Source organism: Terrapene carolina, unplaced genomic scaffold (genome assembly GCF_002925995.2).
Source record: "Terrapene carolina triunguis isolate 2854851 unplaced genomic scaffold, T_m_triunguis-2.0 Scaffold42, whole genome shotgun sequence".
NCBI lineage: Eukaryota > Metazoa > Chordata > Testudines > Emydidae > Terrapene > Terrapene triunguis.
Genome location: NW_020664393.1, coordinates 71637264 through 71657310, shown reverse-complemented (window position 1 = coordinate 71657310; position 20047 = coordinate 71637264). Strand labels below are relative to the sequence as shown.

The 20047-nt window shown below is 43.8% G+C and overlaps 1 protein-coding gene across 2 annotated transcripts in view; it reads right to left on the bottom strand.

Annotated features, from left to right (window-relative positions):
• Positions 1–2215: 2215 nt before the first annotated feature.
• RCAN2 (regulator of calcineurin 2) overlaps positions 2216–20047 on the bottom strand; it is a 166271-nt gene continuing 148439 nt past the window's right edge. For both annotated transcript variants that reach the window (XM_026653289.2, XM_024212810.3), the window contains one exon: positions 2216–3396. In XM_026653289.2, coding sequence (XP_026509074.1) covers positions 3236–3396 — 161 coding nt within the window. In that variant the 3' untranslated portion in view covers positions 2216–3235. The remainder of the gene's footprint in view (positions 3397–20047) is intronic.

The following is a 20047-nucleotide window of genomic DNA, read 5'->3' as shown; positions in this document are numbered from 1 at the left end:
CCAGTGAAGCCACTGGAGTTAGTCCTGATTTATAGTGCTCTTATAAAGTGCTCTGCTTTTGGTGTTGCAAATCCTCATACAGCGAGTGAAAGTCATAGTAGCTGAGTTTGCAGACTTTACATAGACAAAACTCCCATTGAAGTCAATAGGGCCACAGGATCTGGACTACTGAATTTATGTAGAAAATTTACTTTTCAAAGTGGTCAGCCCTTTTTGAGGAAGCCTGTTTTCCATTACTAGGCAGGCTTAGGCTGCTTGTGAGATACAAAGCTGGCTTGCCAGGTTCTCAAATGTTATTTTCATACTAGAGAGGTTAATCTATAATATCAGAAGTATTGTTCTTTTACATAGTGATTTATAAACCCTGATTGCAGCCATACCAGAATTCCCTTGGGTTGTCTCAATCTTTCAGCTGTGTTTTTCTTTCTGTGGTTTGGACAGTGAAGCTATTTCCCACACCCTCCTGCACAGTACCTATAGCTCCACTCTTTTAGGACCTAACGTAGTCAATTAACTATGCCTGTCTTTAAGCATCCCTTGTGTGCATGCCCCATAATGCACTTTGAGACAATAAGACGAAGTGAACATTAAACTAAAACGGATGCTTCAGTCACAATAGGATTTTTAATCTGAGTTGGGCCCAAGTTGCATAGTTTGGACCCGGATCCAAACCCCCAAAAGTCTGATTTTGCTTTGATGTGGGGACTAGGTTTGGGTTCCTTATTCATTGTTTGATTTTTGTACATAAAAGACCAGATCCTCAGCTGGTGTAAACTGAGGTAAATGGAGCTACACAGATTTACAGCAGCTGAGGATCTGGCCCCCAAATCTCTGCCATCTGAGAGTGACGGTTTTATTCAGGAAATGTTACATTTAAACCTCACATAAAAATACTATTCATAATTAACTGTCTAAAGCCACAGGATCTTGACATCAAAATAGCTTTTTATCTATGTAGTGACACATGAAATAGGAGGGGATTCGTTCTCCTTAAATCCTATAGCTTGCCTGATGTACCATTTTCAGCAGGAATGGTCACATTATAGTCCCAGGGTGGAAGGCGATTTAAAATAAGAAGAAGATTATTCTTTAAATCAATTCTGAAAGCATTGCCAAAAAGTAATAACGTGAAATAGCTGAAAAGCTTTTTTTTTTTTTAAAGGTCCTCTGTCTAGATCCCAGAAAGCTAATAAAGTCAAGTCTCATTTAGGTTAGGGCTCTGCTGCATTGAACATGCTTGTTGAACCTAAATGTGAACATCTGCTAAGTGGTGTCCACACTGCACTGAGAATCATCACCATAAGGGTTATGCATAAGCAAGGCTCTAGTTCTCTGTGGTGATGGTCAGAAAAGGAACTCTGTAAAAATGGCTCATTCTTACACCCACAGCTCTGTTCTCCCAATGGGCATTGAGAATTCTCTGCTGATTTTAGTTACAAAATTACATGTTTTTCTTTCTGTCAGTATTGCTGAGTCAATACAGCAATGGGAGAATGAGCTAGAGTCCATTGAAGCGTGCGTATCCTTATTGTTAATTAAGATTCTGCCACTGTAATTTTCAGAAACTTCCTAACAAGGTTTTATTACAGAACCTAGCTTGACTTTCAGATCCCAGGTTGACCTTGCAGGGTTGAGAAGTAGAAAAACTTTCTTTTTACTTGTAAATGGAGCAAATTTGATCGGAAAGGCACTGAGCATTTAAACATGGAACCCCTCAGTGCCATCTCTACAGAGTCTTTTTCAAGGGGGTGGGATAGAACTGCAGCTCATTTGCTTATGCCCCAATCCTGCAAAGCCATATGCATATGCTTCACTTTCATAACATTCATTTAATGGAATTACTCACGTGTGTCAAGTTAAGCTCATGTGCCTTTGTAAGAGCGAGGCTTAGATCTCTAGAAAGCACTTTCTCGAAACGGTGAGCGTGCATGAGAATAATTAACAGAGATGATTTGCCCAGGTAGAAAATCCAAATATCTAAGTACTCTCTGCTACCAGCCACAATGAAAGCACAAAGATGTCAGTAATCCTGTGCATTTTATGAGTGACAGGGACATGTAGGAGTGAGTGAGACAGGAGAGTAAATTCCATGCAGTCTAAGTTCAAGTTTAAGTGTGGTCCTGTTTTATTTGGCCGGGGGGGGGGGGGGGGGGGGAGTAAGACATACAGAAAAAAGGGAGAGGAAAACAAAACGAGCAAGGGGGGAGGGGGGTGCTGATTATTAGGGATAGGCAAATATTTGCAAATAGCTGGAGTATCAGGGCTATCCAGCATACCACTGGAAACCTCTGCCCATCACTGCCTTTTGCTGCTACCATGAGACAGCAATGAATCCCAGTGTAATGGGAAGTTAGCTTCTCCACCCTAACCTCAGGGGTGCAGGAAAAGAGAAGTAACATCCTTGCCCTCCTGCTGGGAGGGAATGTGAGGATTTCCCCCACTGCTAGCAGCCTGGCTCCCTCTCACTGGAGGGCGAAGGAATGAAGGACACCTCCCCCTTCACAAAATCCTGCCTCCCACTTCAGCCCAATGCACTCCAGGGTGTGTTAGCCTCAGATTTAAAGGGCCAGTGTATTCAGCAGCAGTCAGGGGACAGGAGTGTTTCACTCCTCTGGCTGTAACTGAAACATGCAGAGAACTTCTTGTCCCCTGCAGAAGTTCCCAGGGGGAGTGAAAGGACACTGGGTTGCCCCCCACAAGATAAATGCTCAGTAAGTGGAGGTGAAGGGGTTAAAGGCCACCGAGCTGCTACCTCACACGATGACACCAGGTAAGAATGAGGGACAAGCGGGAGACCCAGGTCTGCTGGGGAGGAGTGGGAGAGTGGGATCCTGCGGGAAGTGGAGCAGCAAATGATGTTTTGCTAGTCTGAATGTTAATCCCAACATCAGCCTATTTGCTCATCACTAGTTTACTAAGTGATGCTTCTGGTTTTGCTATCATTACAAGGTGCAAAGCTATGAAAAACCCTCAGACTGAGCCCCCTCCCCTCTTCCCAGCCTATTCTAGCCCCTTTCACAAGATCTATTACACTTGATGGCAGGTGATATGGTTACACGTACAAAGAACTTTTTCCTAGCCCTTGTGTTAGACAGGCTTGAGTACAGAGAAGGGATTTCAATGAGCTAGATGTCCCATTACCCAAGAGGCAATGACTGCCCTTCAACAAAACATAGCAAACAGAAAAACAAAGAGCCATGCTGGAGGAGAGAAGTGCTGCTTCTGCTGGAGAGGCTCAGTTAGACACAGGAGGAGGCAGGCCAGGGCGCCGGGTTTGAATAATTTTTGGCTTTGGAGAATTCTTTGGGTCCTCTTCTTCCTCTGTGTCGCTGTCGCAGACATGCACCACCACGCTCGGGGTGGACTCTGTCCCTGCATGCAGCTCGTACTTCTCCCCTGGAAGCAGACATAAGTGGTTAGGTCAAAGGTCACCAGTATGGGAGAGCCAAACATTGACTCTGGCCTTGTCTGTCTCCAGGAATAGCCCTGATTCAGCAATCCGTGTAGCTACACCATGGCTGAGCTTTAGGCATAGACAAAAACACCCAGGAGTTTGCTTGGACTGAGCTAATGGAGGTTTATTCCTGCATGCCCCTTTCTACACATAGGGGTCAGCACCCCTGCAACTACACCGAAAGCTGGCGACGGATTACTACGCAAGGCTATTCCCAAGTGTAGACGAGGCCTAAGGGTGGAATCCAGGATAATCTGGACTAGTTAAAAACAAACTGCACTAGTGTCTATGCTAGGATTTCCCACTAGTGCAGCCACACTCGTGGCTGAAGTCACAGAGTAGACAAGGCTTAAATGTATGTGTAAGGGGAGAGAGAAGGTAGCCGAGTGTCCTGGAGATGGGCCCAGCTCAAAACCACACCTCCTAAACCGTCTATCAACAAGGAGTTCCGTGCTGGACTCAAACTTCATGGCTGCCCCTTGTATCTAAATTGGGCCAAACCTCAGCACCCCAGGCCCAAACTTCCTTCGACTCTGGGATCATTCAGATCCAGTTACTCATACTGCAGCTTGGACCCATCTCTAATTTCTCTAGCTACTGTATCGGTAGGCTGTGAGGGAGAGGATTTGTTTATCACTGATAACAGTTCCAGCTATAAACATCTCTAAATACCCTTCACCATTGAATGTAGGCACAGCATCTACTTAGCACTTACGACAGTCGTCATTTTGGCCGACACATAGGGGATTGAACCAGAGATCTCTAGAGCTAAAAGCATGAGCAGCTATAGCCTGAGCCAGTGCTCTTTAGCAGTCGCTGTAACACACTCATATCCTCTGCAGATCGGGCATGGAGCGGGACCTGTACCACACTCAGCAATGGGTTACACACTTATGCAGCACTTTGGATTTTCTAAGTGCTCCATGCACATTCATTACTTAACCCTCCAAGTTCCCCGGTGAAAGAGGTCAGTGTTGTGGAGGTGGAAATGGGGCAGGGAAGTGAAATGACTTGCCCACAGCCCCAGAGTAAGAGCCAGGCTCAGAACTCAGTAATTCCTAGCTCCAAGTCCTGTGCACCATCTCCTGAACAACGCTGCCTCTGTTCAGTGTGGTACATGGGGCTGTAGCTAAGAATAATGGGATGGAATTAAGAAAAAGTAAATTTAAGAAGAACAACAGGAAACATTTCCAACGGTGAGATCTGAGAGACACTGGCCTGGTCTCCCCTAGGAAGCAGGGGAAGTCTCATGGCTTGGCAGTTGAAACTCAACTGGAGAAAGCACTAGAAAATGTGTTGTAGTGAACAATCCTGGCCTCGCAGGGGCAGACTAGATAACCTATTGGAATAGGTCGTTTCCATCTTTTATGCCTGCAAGCACCAGTGCACTTTATTTAAGTTTGACAAATTGGCTTATTAAGACCCTGACAAACACCATGATCAGCTACTGGCAAACACTACTATGTCTTTGACAAACTATGCTTTATATGACTGCTTTGAGTTAAGAGCGGCCAATGCAAATTTATTGTAAATACTCTAGGAGGAGAGCAAGGCACCATATAGCTAGGTAAGATGGAACCCCCAAATCCTATTTGCTATAGACTAAATGATTATTACTACTTATTTGTATTGTGCCTAGTAGCTCTAGTCATGAACCAAGACGTCATTGTACTAGGGGCTATATAAACAGAACCAAAAGATGGTCCCTTGCCATGTTTTATAAATTACTGAGCCTGATCCCAAAAATCTTCATTCACATGATTCTTTATTACACACACCTTTTTGAATAAAAGGTTGCCGAGTCAGGCCCCTATCACTCCAGGTAACTCTGCGCCTGCTACAAGGAAAGCATGGTGTTCGTGCTGGTTTGCTGTTCATCCCAGTGAGGTTTATAGGCCTGGGATTAGAGGACAGGGTGCATTTTTATCTGGAGGTGGGAGGCAACTTTACAATCAAGACAGTGAATATCTCCTGTAAATTAGGCTTCTTGCTGGAAGAGATATTTTATTGCTGTGATCCCATTAATGCTGACATTAAACGTCTCTATTTTTGGAAATCTTTTTCCTGGATCCAGATTGAGTAAAGCACTATGGGGCTTGTTGAGAAGCTAAAATGTAAAAAGAGAAACAGCTTGGTCATGCTGTATGGAGAAATTATATGGTTTTGCTTTGCCTATTTTCCCTGCAGGTTGCAGCTAATTTCTCAGCTATGGGCTGACGTCAATGCTGCCAACCAGCACTGAGGGGCACATTGGTCACTGTCAGCTGCAAAGAGCTCTGTGGTGCAGTGCACACACAAAGCTGGGCCATTTCTTATCACACCACGTACAGTAACTCACATTCACTGTCCTCTTAAAAGGTAATAATCCCAGCTCAGATGCCACATTCTTTTATGCTCAAATTCTTCCCCAAAGGTTTCTTTCCACTGAAAAAGAGAAGTGGAAATAACTATAGACATTGGGACAAACATTCAGAGGCCTCTGGCACAAGTAACTGCAGCAGCAATTAATGTCACTTGAACGAATCAGGATTCAGTGCTCCCAAAAATGGATTCTGAAGGTGTCCAAGTGAAGAACAGTTAATTGCCCTACAATAACTGAGATTCTTTGAGATGCTGTAGGCAGTGTGGATCCTACTGTAGGAACACAAGCACCTCATGCACATGACACCAGATTTTTCTTGATTAGCAGTATCCATCAGGGCCATCCATGCTGCCCGTGCCTCCCTGTGCTCTTGCCATAAAGGGCCGGGGGCTGCTGCACTCCTCCCACAGTTCAAACCCGATGTGGCGGAGGACTCTGAAAAGCAGGAATGGAGGGCTGGTTGTGGGATGCAAACGGACTACACCATCTCAAAGAACAGTCAGTGAAAAGTATTTTTCTTCTTCAAGTATTTGTCAGTGTGGATCCCACTGTAGGTGACAGGCAAGCAGTATCCCCCCCGAAGTTCAGCTGCATCAGTCAAACAGAGATTAAAGTACTGCTGTCCTGAACGTGGTCTCTGATTTGGCTGCCAGGTCAAATACATATGTCACGGAGTGTGGGGGGACACAAGGCCCTGCACCCCCGGCTTCCTGCGATTCACCATGACTCTCAGCCAGCCAGTAAAGCAGAAGGTTTATTCAGACGACAGGAACACAGTCCAAGACAGGTCTTGCAGGCACAGACAACAGGACCCCCCCCAGTTAGGTCCATCTTGGGGTTCCAGGGGCACCACAGCCCCACTGGGGGGGAAGAGCCCGTCTGGGCTCCCTCCATTACCAGCCAGTTCCTGAAACTCTCTCTCTCCCCAGCGTCTCCTCCCCCAGCCTTTGTTCAGTTTCCCCGGGCAAAGGTGTCACCTGACCTCTAACCCCTTCCTGGGTTCTCATGTTACATGCTCAGGTATTCTCCCTCAAGGCCAGTCTCCCATCCCTCAATGCAGACCATCCTAGCCACACTCCCCTGCCTTCCCAGCTAACACTCCCCACTCAGCATTCGAAGACCACATTAAGAACAGTCCCAGTTTGTCACAACATATGCTTAACAAAAGTTAGCAGGTGATGCTGCATTGCTGCCTTGTAGATTTGTGAGATCAGCATGTTTCTGAAGTGGGTGGAAGATGGTGCCTGTGCCCTGGTGGAAAGTGCCTTGACGTTCAGAGGGAGAGGCTCGCTAGCCAGCTGATAGCAGGTGGAAATACACTGCATGATCCACTTCAAGGATTCTCTGTGACAAGACAACCTTTCAAGGCACCAGATATAGACGAGAAGAGGTGGGGAGAGAACCCAAAACATTTAGTCCTGCTGAGGTAATATAGAAAGGCTCTGGAGACATATAGAATATGGAGCTTCTTTTCTCCTGGCATTGAGTGCAGTTTCAAGAAGATGACTGATAGGGTAATGGATTGGTTCAGGTGAAATTCCAACTCCACCTTAGGGATGACTTTGGGGTACAGTTTCACCTCCATCTTGTCCCTTTGGAAGGATGTGTAAAACAATCCGGACATAAAAACTTGGAACTTGCTGACTGTCCATGCTGATGTAATGGCCATGAGAATATCTGTCTTGATGGTAAGGTGGTATTGTGATGCTGGCAGACCAGGTGCCAGCTCATGCCAAGGCCCCTAGGCCTCAACTGACCACTGACAAATGCATAGCTGGAAACCAGTCTGGCTCACCTGTGTGTTAGTATTGTTAAACTAGGTATTGGGTTTATAAAAATGTATTTAGTGTTTTGGACTTTATGAAATGCTTTATGAGTTGCTGCGTGCATTAATCTCACTTATCGTATCTGTATCACATTATATGGTAATATTTAAGTGTTCACTCAAACTATAAACCACAGGAGAGAAGCATTAACAAATATGAAATACTGGTTTGCCACAGGTGTATCCTCCTGCCCAACAAAAGAAGACCCATAGACCCCAGACAAACCATTGTAGAACATCAGAGGAGAAAAGACTTTGTTGATTGCACCCCTCCACACCAATGAAGAGGAGACGTGCAGGTGGACTCGTCCCATCAGCTTGAACTCTGGGGGGGAGGGAATAAAAATCCCTGACAAGAAGAAACTATCTTTATGCTGCTTGGTCTCTGAGGGGCAAGGATTACAAAGCATAAGCAAAAGCTCTGCAGTGCTTGGCCAGAGTAGCCCTAAAGGACATATAAAGCTTACTTATTAGAGAAGCTTCTATCAGCTTTTGGAACCTAAGACTTGTGTGTATATGTTTACCTCCTTTAACTTTGTAAATAACTCTTATTTCCTTTAGTTAGTTTATTATAGGAATGGCTACAAGCGTTGTCTTTGTAAGATCTAAAGTATAATTGACCTGGGAAAGTGACTGGTCCTTTGGGACTGGGAGTAACTGCAATATTATGGTGATTTTTGGTGTAAGAGACCATCTATCACAAAGTTAAGCTTTTAGGTTATGCAAGACAAACTGGATTACCCAAGGTGACTATATGGGACTCCATGGTTGGGCTGTTACAGTGCTGAGGAGTTCACACTTGATGCTAGGTTGGTGAAATCGAAGTATAGAACTCACAACCAGTTTGGTGGGTGTGCCCTGCTTCTTAACAGTCTGCCCTGAGGTTGGTACTCATGCTTTGGAGCCACTCCTGGCAGCTTGACAGGCATATTGAGTAGTCCCATAGCAGTTCAATAGAAGCCTTCGTAAGCTTTAGAAGGATGACACGGCAGCCCATAATGAAGTTAGGTCTCTGACTGAAGAGCAAGCATGAAGAAAGCCCCTGAATACCATAAGATGTGAGAAGACTGAGTGTGACTGTACTGGAGCGTAACATGCCAATACTGTAGAAAGGTAGACTTAAGAGAGTTAAACACTAGCCCCATGTGTTTCTGGAGCAGGATATGGTCTAAGATCTTTGGTATCGGGGACTCCACTGACTCAATATTATTCTGAGTTGCGCACATGGACAATCTTATCCATTTGGAGGATTAAGTTTTCCTGGTGGAACGTTTCCTGCTCTGCATAAGAATTTTCTGACCTGGTAGGGAGCAGTCTCTGTCAGTGTTGCTCAGCCAGCCAACATCTGGCCATCAGATGCAGTGACTGTGGGCCTGGGTGAGATATCTGACTATGGTTCTGGGGTACTATGTCAGGCAAGTTGGAAGGTGTATAGGATGCTGCTGAGATGCTGCTAATAATCAAAACTGTCTTGGCCAGTATGGGACTATCATGATGACTGAGGCCTTATCCTATATGACCTTGGATATTATCCTAGGAATCAAAGGCATTGGTGGGAATGCATACAGGAGTTCAAGACAATCAAAGGAGGAAGGCATCCAGTAGAGGGCCTGAGCTCATGCCTCTGCTGGAATAAAAGTTCCGGCACTTGGTGGTATCCTCTGTGATGAACAAATTTGATGGGAGTCCACCACTGATGGAATATCAGGTCTAGAATGGATTTCTGTAGTAACCACTCCTGTTTGGTTAGCACGATGCTGCTCAGAAAGTCTGCTAGGTAATTGCTGATCTCTGGAAGATATAGAGCTTGTGGGGTCACCTCATGCTGATGACACGAAACTTAATGGTGTCCAGGCAGAGGGGATAATCACACACCTCCTTGCTTGTTTACATAGTGAATTGCCAACATGTTGTCTGTCAGAATTTGTACCTTGGAATTCTGCAGAATGGGCAAGAATGTTATACAGGGCTAGCCTGATGATCCTTAGTTCCAGGACGTTCATGTATAGCTTCAATTTGTTCCGAGTCCATGTGCCTTGCATTTGGAGGTGTTTCAGGTGGGCCCCTCAGCCTGTCCATGGTGTGTCCATGATAAACATTGTCCGGAGGAAGGGGGACCAAAAATGTCACCTTTCGCCTCATGTTCATGTCTAGCCACCAAGCCAGCAGTTGCAATGCTTGAGATGAGTCTTCATTGCATTTGCTCATATGATGTCTGGATGCAGCATACACGGATCTCAGCCACAAGTATAAAGGTTACAGGAGAAGTCTGGCAAGTGGCATCTCACGTATGCACACTGACGTATGGCCTAATAGCCCCGGACATAGACACACTGTCATTGTTGGTTTCACTTGTAGGTTAAGCACCACTGAGTGAAGGGATAAGAACCTGTCCTCCGGTAGGTAAGCTCTTGCTGACCTGGAGTCAATCAGAGCACCTCTGAACTGTATTGTCCAATGATTACTCAGTTCATTGAAGTCAAAAATCAAAGCTCACAAGTGGGTCTGAAAATATTCATAATTTTTTAGAGTTTAGCCTGAGCTGAGAACTAGGGGGTTGGACACCTGGCCATGGGCAGTAAGAGGGAAATGAAGTACAGAGAGCATGCACAGCCCTAATGGACACTGCTAGCCAAGAAAAATCCAGTGTTGCATGCATGTGGTTCCTGCACACCCAGCGTGGGACCCACACTGACACAAACTCAGTTATGCCCACAAATAATTGTGGATACAATTTTGTATTCACAATTTTTAATGCCTACAAAATCGTGGACCAAAATATGGAAGCCTTGTTAAGGCTGGACTGAAAATGAGGCCAATAAAACTAAGTTATTGGAACACAGTCATGTACAATCAACAGGATTTTTATAAAAATAGAATCTGGTGCTACATTTAATTGTTATTTAGGTCTTTAAAAAGACTATTACTAAAGTACTATTAATAGCTCAGATACCAAGGTAATAAATAAAGCATGAAAAAGATAGATCCTCCCACTTTTTAAAGGGACACCATCAGGCCAATCATGGGCCAAATCCCCAGCTGATATAAATTGAAGTGTCTCCATTGATGTGATTGGTGTTTTGGTGATAATCTCTTAGTCCAAGTTAGGTTTACAGGCCTAATGAAATGGGAGCTATGCCAATTTACACTTGCTGATTATTTAGATTGTGGTAGTGCCAAAATATGCTAGGCTCTCTCCAAACACAGAGGATAAGCTAGTTAGGATTTAAAATTAGAAATATAAAAGGTACTGTCAGATAGTGTTTTTCTGTTGTCATCACACAATGGCAGTCAGCAAGGTCTCTACCTCAATATTTAACAAAATTAATTAATCTGATCAGAATGAGAAATAGGAATCTCCCCAGGTTGATGTTCATCCACTCATTCTGGGTGCTGAAGTCTAACTTCCCAAAGGCATTTTCCTCCTCCTCCTGTCTTCCTATGCATCTATTCAAGAGGACCTGAAGAGGACCTGAAGGTTAACCTCTTGTTCACCAAGGAGAGTCAGTTAACAGGTATGTTTGGAGTGAAGGACTAAAACAATCACTAAGAAAGCTGACTATTATAAATCTGCCCCATTTAGTACATTACTTAGTACTCAGGTGTGAGGGGAAACTGACAACACCACAGCCTGCGACCATGACTCATTTGGAAGAAATGTGTTTTTAGTTTCAAAAACCCTCTTCTAAATCCTCAAAGTGGGGATTATGCTTTAAATCTTTATTAAAACATACTGGACCAAATTCAGCTCCAGTGCAAGTGGGAGCAACTCCATGGATTGCAACAGATCTGCACCCGCTTACCCCAGGGCTGGATTAGAGTTGTTTCAACTTTAATCTGAGTTATTTATTTTTAGAAGGCAAGAATTAGACTGGCCCAAATACTTTAAATATAGTACAGGAGGCAGGGCAGTCTAATCAGCCTTAGGCACTAGAAGAGTTAATGAGACCTCTATGCTTGTAGATCCTGTGTTTTTGGAAGGGCCAACCATTTACGTACTAATTCTTCCAGCCAAACCTGTGAATTTTCACACACACTTCATACACACCCAAAGTAAAGGTAAGAGCAGACAGCATGTTCTCTCCTGAATAGAATTTTATGTTGTTTTGTGAAAAGATGAGTTTAACTGATATATCAATTAAAGTGGGGAAAAATTCTGCGAAAACTATTTTTTTATCCAAATAATGTATATTTGGGTCGACCAAAACATTTCGTGATTTGTATCAAATTCACTGAATTGTTTCAGTAACAAAATTTTAAAAATTTCATTTTGACATTTTAAAAACAAAAAGTAGGCCTGTCAAGTGATTAAAAACCCCCGCAATTAATCGCACGCTTAAAAAAATTAATTGTGATTCATCGCACTGTTAAACAATAGAATACCATTTATTTAAATATTTTTGGATGTTTTCTGCATTTTCAAATATATTGATTTCAATTACAACACAGAATACAAAGTGTACATTGCTCACTTTATATTTACTTTTGATTACAAGTATTTGCACTGTAAAAAACAGAAGAAATAGTATTTTTCAATTCACCTCAGACAAGTACTGTAGTGCAATCTCTTTATCATGAAAGTTGAACTTACAAATGTAGAATTATGTATCAAAAAACCTGCATTGAAAAATAAAACAATGTAAAATTTTAGAGCCTGCAAGTCCACTCAGCCCTACTTCTTGTTCACCCAGTCGCTCAGACAAACAAGTTTGGTTACATTTGCAGGAGATAATTCTGCCCGCTTATTGTTTACAATGTCACCTGAAAGTGAGAACAGGCATTCGCATGGTACTGTTGTAACTAGGGTCACCAGATGTCCCAATTTTATAGAGACAGTCCCGATTTTTGGGTCTTTTTCTTATATAGCTCCCATTACCCCCACCCCCCGTCCTGATTTTTCACACTTGCTGTCTGGTCACCCTAGTTGTAACCACAGTTGCAAGATATTTATGTGCCACGTGCGCTAAAGATTCACATGTCCTTTCATGCTTCAACCACCATTCCAGAGGACATGCATCCATGCTGATGATGGTTCTGCTTGATAACAATCCAAATCAGTTCAGACCGACGCATGTTCATTTTCATCATCTGAGTCAGATGCCACCAGCAGAAGGTTGATTTTCTTTTTTGGTGGTTCAGGGTCTGTGGTTTCCGCATCGGAGTGTTGCTCTTTTACGACTTCTGATAGCATGCTCCACACCTCGTCCCTCTCAAATTTTGGAAGGCACTTCAGATTCTTAAACCTTGGGTCGAGTGCTGTAGCTATCTTTAGAAATCTCACATTGGTACCTTCTTTGCATTTTGTCAAATCTGCAGTGAAAGTGTTCTTAAAATGAACATGTGGCTGGGTCTTCATCCGAGACTGCTATAACATGAAATATATGGCAGAATGCGGGTAAAACAGAGCAGGGGACATATAATTCTCCCCCAAGGAGTTCAGTCACAAATTTAATTAATGCATTATTTTTTTAAAGAGCATCATCAGCATGGAAGCATGTCCTCTAGAATGGTGGCCAAAGCATGAAGGGGCATACGAATGTTTAGCATATCTGGCATGTAAATACCTTGCAATGCCTTCTATAAAAGTGCCATGCAGATACCTGTTCTCACTTTCTGGTGACATTGTAAATAAGAGGAGGGCAGAATTACCTCCCATAAATTTAAACAAACTTGTTTGTCTTATCGATTGGCTGAACAAGAAGTAGGACTGAGTGGAGTTGTAGGCTCTGAAGTTTTACATTGTTTTGTTTTTGAGTGCAGTTATGTAACAAAAAAAATCTACATTTGTAAGATGCATTTTCACACTAAAGAGGTTGCACTACAGTACTTGTATGAGGTGAACTGAAAAATACCATTTCTTTAGTTTATCATTTTTACAGTGCAGATATTTGTAATAAAAAAATATACACTTTAATTTCATTTACAACACAGTATATATGAAAATGTAGAAAAACAAAATATTTAATACATTTCAATTGGTATTCTATTGTTTAACAGTGCAATTAAAACGGCAATTAATTGCGATTAATTTTTTTAATCACAATTAATTTTTTTTAGTTAATCGCATGAGTTAACTGCGACTAATCAACAGCCCTAACAAAAAGTGTTTTGATTTTTCAATTTGAAACAACTTTTCATTAAATGTTTTATTTTGGATTGAATGAAATGTTTTGTATGACCCAAAACAGTCCCCCTTCCCAATTTTTCAGTATGGTCAGGGAACCAAAAAGTCGGTTATTTGCACAGCTCTGGTGTTTGTTAACAGTTGTGCAGTGAGACAGCATCATTGTATCAGGTGCCCACATTAAAGCAGTCACTTACTTGTAACATTTGACTCCCTGATGAACCCTTCTCCCTCCCAGCACAGGATCTTGCTGTCCTCTTTTAAGCACAGACAGACAAGGTATGCTACAATCTCCCCACTCCCCATCGCTGTCTCCCTCACCCCATCACTGATATCCAGGTTTCCTATCCACTTTCCTCCTGAAACCCATCTTCTTGCCCTAGTGATCCCATTCTCTCCTGCCTCCTAATCCCCACCCTCAATCTCCCTTTCTTTTCTCCTCAACCTCTCCTCTGGCTCCTTCTCCTCACAATTCAAGCATCATCTGATCACCACCACCCTGAGAAAGCCAACCCTTAACTCCATCTTCCTCTTCAATCACTGCCCTCTTTCCTCTCCTCTCTTCACTCTCAAACTCCCTGAACCTGCTGTTCACAAAAGCTACCTCAAATTCTTTTCCTCCAGCTGCACTCAGGATCCTCTCCAGTCAGGATCTGCCTTCTCCACTCCACTGAACCATAATCACTGAGGTGTCCAACAGTCTTTTCCTGGCCAATCTCAGGGTCTTTCCTCCATCTTCATCCCCTTGGACTTCTCAGTTGCTTGTGACACTGTCGATCATAACTTCCTTTTCAATATCATGTCTTGCTTTGGCTTCCATGACTGCGCCCTGTCCTTATTCTCCTCCTGCCTCTTGGGTGATTCCTTCAGCATCTCCTTTGGTTGGTCCTCCTCCTCTCTCCCCTTAAATGTCCTTGGCCCCCACCTCTTATTCTTTATTTCCTTGTGTTAGGTGATTTGCAAATTGTGCAATCATTTATCTACATTAGAGATTATCTAGCAAGTTATCTAAAAAGAATGAATTAAGGAAATACATGTCATCTTATTCAGAAAAGTATCCCGGTTCACCAAATAAATTCTATGAGCTCTAATCTGCCTGGAGGGAAGGATGCACAAAAGAATTAAGTTGTGATGTCTCTTTGAAACACCAGAAAATGCTTCTAATGAACTCCTAGCCCTCTAGAAATACCTTACATTTTCCTTTACTGTATTTAGTTGGCAGAAAAGAAAAACAGTACAAGGGGACTTAAATCTCAACCGTTACACAATGAACCTAACTACTCAGATGGGAATAGGGACTGTTTGCTTCAGCGACATTAACCACGAAAGGATTGGTGACCTCTGATGATTGCACACACAGCAATAATAGCACAGGAGCAGTCTGGTAATGTTTGAGAATTTAAAAAAAATTATAAAAAAATTAATAGCATGACGTTTTATATTGCTTTATGAGGCAGTATCATGGCCTTTCATGGATGGGCTCCTCTTGAACTATGAGGCTTTTATTATCTGGCAATGGATGTAATATGTGTGGTTGATTAATTAGTTATCAAGGCAGAGTAGTGGTATTTTGCAGCTCCCTAGTCCTCTGTTCTGAATCATAATCAAATGTTAATAGGTCCAGAGCAGTCGGCTCCATGTTAAATGTGTCATTAGTATCATAACAACATCTTACATTTACAGCCTTTACAAACAATACAGGACAGATTGGGTCTGGCCTGTGTGTGGGTGCAGAAGGTAGGAGAAGAGGCATATGGAGCTAATGCCGTACTGCACCTCCAACACAAGGGCCTTCCACAGGTGAGAGACAGGAATTGCTCCCTGCTAGCACAAAAGAGGCAGGGCCACAGCCTCCACCGCCCATGTTGGCCAGTAGAGCTAGACACTTCCAGAGCAGGGAGCATCCCTACAATGGACAGTGAAGAAGGCACAATGCCTCTCAGAGCAGGGCTACTTGCATCACTTCCACCTAGGCCTGTACCTTAGTAGCAGGATCTGTCCCTATATATGCAGGAACCACTTCAGCCCCCCGCCCCCCTGAAATGCAGCCACCTTTGGGTCATTCTGTGCAAGCAACAATACAACAGTTCTGAAGAGGGAAAGTGTAGCAGGATCTAGCCTTTTCCCTGCAAGCTTGCACTGCCCAGGCCTTCTGCCTGGGAGCTAAGAAGAGTCTTCCTGCATAGAGCAGCCCCCCTGCTCCTTTGAAGGTCTCTGAACTGTACCTCACTGGCCTCAGACTACCCTTTATACCTCCCAGCAGGCCTGGTTCTGAGCAGCATGCTCCCATTATGTCACCAATGGATTCATTCCCTTCATCTGAGAAGATGGGCTACACCTGGCACAGGTGAGGCTGAGCCCCAGCCCTCTTAGGGTCTGTCTACACTGCAGCTGGGAACAAACCTCTCCGCTTGGGTAGATGGAGTCGTGCTAGTGCAACTTGAGCTAACATGTTAAACACAGCAGAGTGAACATTGCAGCTCTGGCCGAGACTTCAGCTAGCCACCCAAGCGCAAACCTAGCGCGCTGGGCGGTTCTGAGCGCTGGTGGCCAGCCAGAGGCTCTGCTGGAGCCACAGTGTCCACGCTGCTATTTTTAGCACACTAGTTCAAGCTCTGATAGCACAAGTCTGTCTACCCGGGCTGGCAGACTCATGCCCAGCTGCACCATCGACGTGCCCTTAAAGGGCCACCACACCCTGTGGCAGTCTCATTTCCTGCCACGACAGCAAGCGAAGACGTGAAGAGTTGTCTGTAAGAACACTGGTCTGAGTCCCTCTCACCAACACTGCTCTGACACTCTTTGGACTTCTGTGGAGTAGTCCTGATTTACACTGCTGCAAGAGGCAATCTGAACCACCGAGCTTCTTATCGCAGCTTTGGACTCTCTTGTTGTTGTTATAGATACCACGTCTCTCTCTCTCCATGTAAGATACCATTTCAGAAACATGCCGGTGAGATCAGCTGACCAACTAGAATTACCATTTGCCTTTTAAAAAAAGCTTTGTGGATATATTTAGATGTACGAAAATGTTGTTTCTGCTGTCAGATTCCCGCCTCGGCAGCTGGTTTAGATGTGGCAGGAACCCAATGTATCCATTATCCTCAAGTGAAGGTGGTAGATGACCAAAAATATCTCTTAGCCACAGGGCTATTGATTTGTCCTGAAATTAGTCACCACGACTGGGGCCTATTGTGAAGTCATAGTCGTTTGAAAGATACATAAGAATCCAACATAACCCACAACTTCCTTTCTCAAGGTGCGTCATAAGGCATTCCCTTTCAAAGGCAACGAGCCAGATCCTCAGTCACAGGGAACTGGCATAGCACTACTGAAGTCAGTGTAGCTGTGCCGATTTACCTCAGCTGAAGATCTGAGATATTTATTTTTGTAGGTAACCCTGGCCTACATAATCCAGGGTAATATGGATATAATCAGCTGATTATTCAAGGATCTTCTCACAGGCCTGGGCTACACTGGGGGGGCGGGTGTTCGAACTAAGATATGCAACTTCAGCTACGCTATTCGCTTACTCCTCCTGCCGAGGTGGAGTACAGGCGTTGATTCGGGGATCGATTTATTGCATCTAGACGAGATGCGATAAATCGATCCCCGATACATCGAACACTACCATGCCATATTGCATTGAGCAGTGCAGACTGATCTTGTCTTTCAGTGCCATAGCATGACCCTTCATCTCTTATTTCCAGGGATTTCCTACAAAGCCTTCTCCTGACTTATCAGGAAAGATTTTTTTTTAGGGTTTAGGGGAGGGGAAATTGTTCTAATAAGAGCTTTGAAGGTGCACAAGGGAGAGGTATTAAACTTGCCCTCGGAATAGTTTAAATGATGTGGAGACTAGAGGAGGACTTGAAGATCAGCCCAGAAGGTTGGAAACTATGGCCACGTTGTCCAGTTAGGGGAAGCATAGGAGCTTAGAGACTAAATCCTGCTAACATTTACTCTTGCAGAATTCTGCTGACTAACAACTGCCCACTGCTCAGAAGTTTTCCACTGATGCCTCCTGAGTTTCCTGCACTGTTTTGTGGTTTGAAAAGCACTGGCATTTCTAGTTCTTTTCATTTTTATTAAATCACTCATTTTATACTTACTTAAAAATCACAACTGTAGTTTCATTAAAGAGTTAAAATCGGTTTATATATAATGTACATGATATGAACCATGTATCAGTTTTAGGGCCCGATCCTGCAGCCCTTACTCAGGGCTAGATTATGTATTTTCAACCGTAGCTGAATCATGCTTGGAGGAACCATGGAAGAAATTGTGACTCAGCGGCACAAGATATCCTGGGGCACCCCACTTACACATGGCAGGTCACTGTAATTTGCTACAATCCGTTTCAGGGTGAATTTTACTCCCACCTTGTGACCAGCCAATTCCACAGGTCAGCACCAGCAGTGCTAGGGATAAAGCATGGCTCCAGCTATTCCCTGTCCCTGCTGCCCTTTGCCTGCTCGGGGGCAGGGGGAGTGGTATTGGCTGCACAATCCATGTGCTCCCCTCCCCAACACCTGGAACTAAGATCTAGGTATCTCCTAACATACGCTGTGCAAGGAAAGTGGAAGTTTCTTACTTTCTTGCAAGACTGCATTAAGGGTAGTCACAATCTAGTCCTCGGGTGAGTAGACCTTACCCACATGAGTAGCTCCCAACTTCAACAGGAATAAAGGCTGCAGGAACAGGTCCTAAAAATTGCCTTTGACAGATCTTGGTTCTATGAAATAAGTGTCCCACACACAATAAGGTATCTGCGCATGAATAACTATATGGAAGTGAGTAACTGTTTGCAGGCTCATTCCTGTATCTCCCTAGTCAGGATATAAAGTAGACCCTGGTTAGCGGAGTATGGACAAAGCCGGACTGAATGTGGGTTCTGATACTGGGGCCAAATGAAGGCACATCACAGATTTGTGGGAAGAACTGTGCAGGAAGTGAGGGTAGCGACATTTTGGGAAACAAAAACGGGGAATGGAATTTACTGTCAAAGAAGTTTTGCTTTCTTTGAATGAGGGGAGCTCTGAGAAAGTGTGTGTTATTTTCTGTGGATTTCCCTACAGAATGCTCCCCAACCGTCCAGAAATAGAAGGCAACAGAAGATCACTGGGATTATATCAGCCTAGCAAAATTCAATTTATTTTTTCGAATCACCATTTCTTTTTGGTCTTTCCCTCTGTTATGATCATTGCTGGGCTGGCTATATAGTGTTTGTACCTGGGTTCATACATTAGTCCAGTCTTACGAGATTGTCAAACAAAGACTAAATCAATAAACATGCCGGGCAACAGCAATACGCCACGGAAATGTGATGCTTTTCCCTTTGTGATACAGTGTTTAAACAGGATTAGGAAAGCCCCAAATACAGGCAGCCCAAAGAGGGTCAGACCAAATGCAGAGATTTTCATGGACAGCCACGTTATACACAGGCTTTTTTTCCCTTCTAACAGTGTCAGCATTTAAAAAAAAACCCACAGAAAACCACGCAAACAATAGCCTTCTAATCTAAGGTGCTGATGGTGTACCACTGATGGCAATAGGAGTTTTGACATAGTTTTTAATGCCAGCAGCTTTTACTCCTAAGGTGACAAGACTAGCACAATGTTTATGGGCCCCACTCACATCCTCAAAACAGGGCTGAAGTAGGTTTTAAGTGAGCACATAGGCCTTTGTGCTGACCTTTTGCACAGGGATGACTTTCACCCTAAGTGAATGTGGCATTAGTGGGGAATATGCATGTGCATCCAATGGAGGAAATAGACCCCCATGTTAATGGCTGTGTTCAAGTTATAATGCATTCCTTTTATAATACTTCAGGGCACGGATTTCATATTTTCTCTGGCACTTTTAACTACAGCAAAGTCTGTTTTTCACGGAGTAATTAGTGTCGGTATACAGATAAATGTTACAGACATGGGAGTGTCATTCAGATAGGAGAGATTGTAGTCTAGTGGTTAGAAGGGACAGGGAATCAGGATTCCTGGGTTCTGTTCCTGGCTCTGTCACTGGTTTACTGCAAGGCTTTACTCAAGTGACTGCAGCTCAGTCTTGACATCTGTAATACAGTGATACTGCTCACCTATCATTGCAGGCTGTGTGAGGGTGAACTAATTAATGGTTGTAAAGCGCTCAGAGATCTCCAGTTGGAAGGTACTAGATAAGGATGAAATTCACCCCAATGCAGGGGGCCTTGCTTAAACCCTTTAAGTTCTAAGGCCTGAATCCAATTCATCTGTAATCCTAGCTGTCTCCATCCCTGGGCAGGGG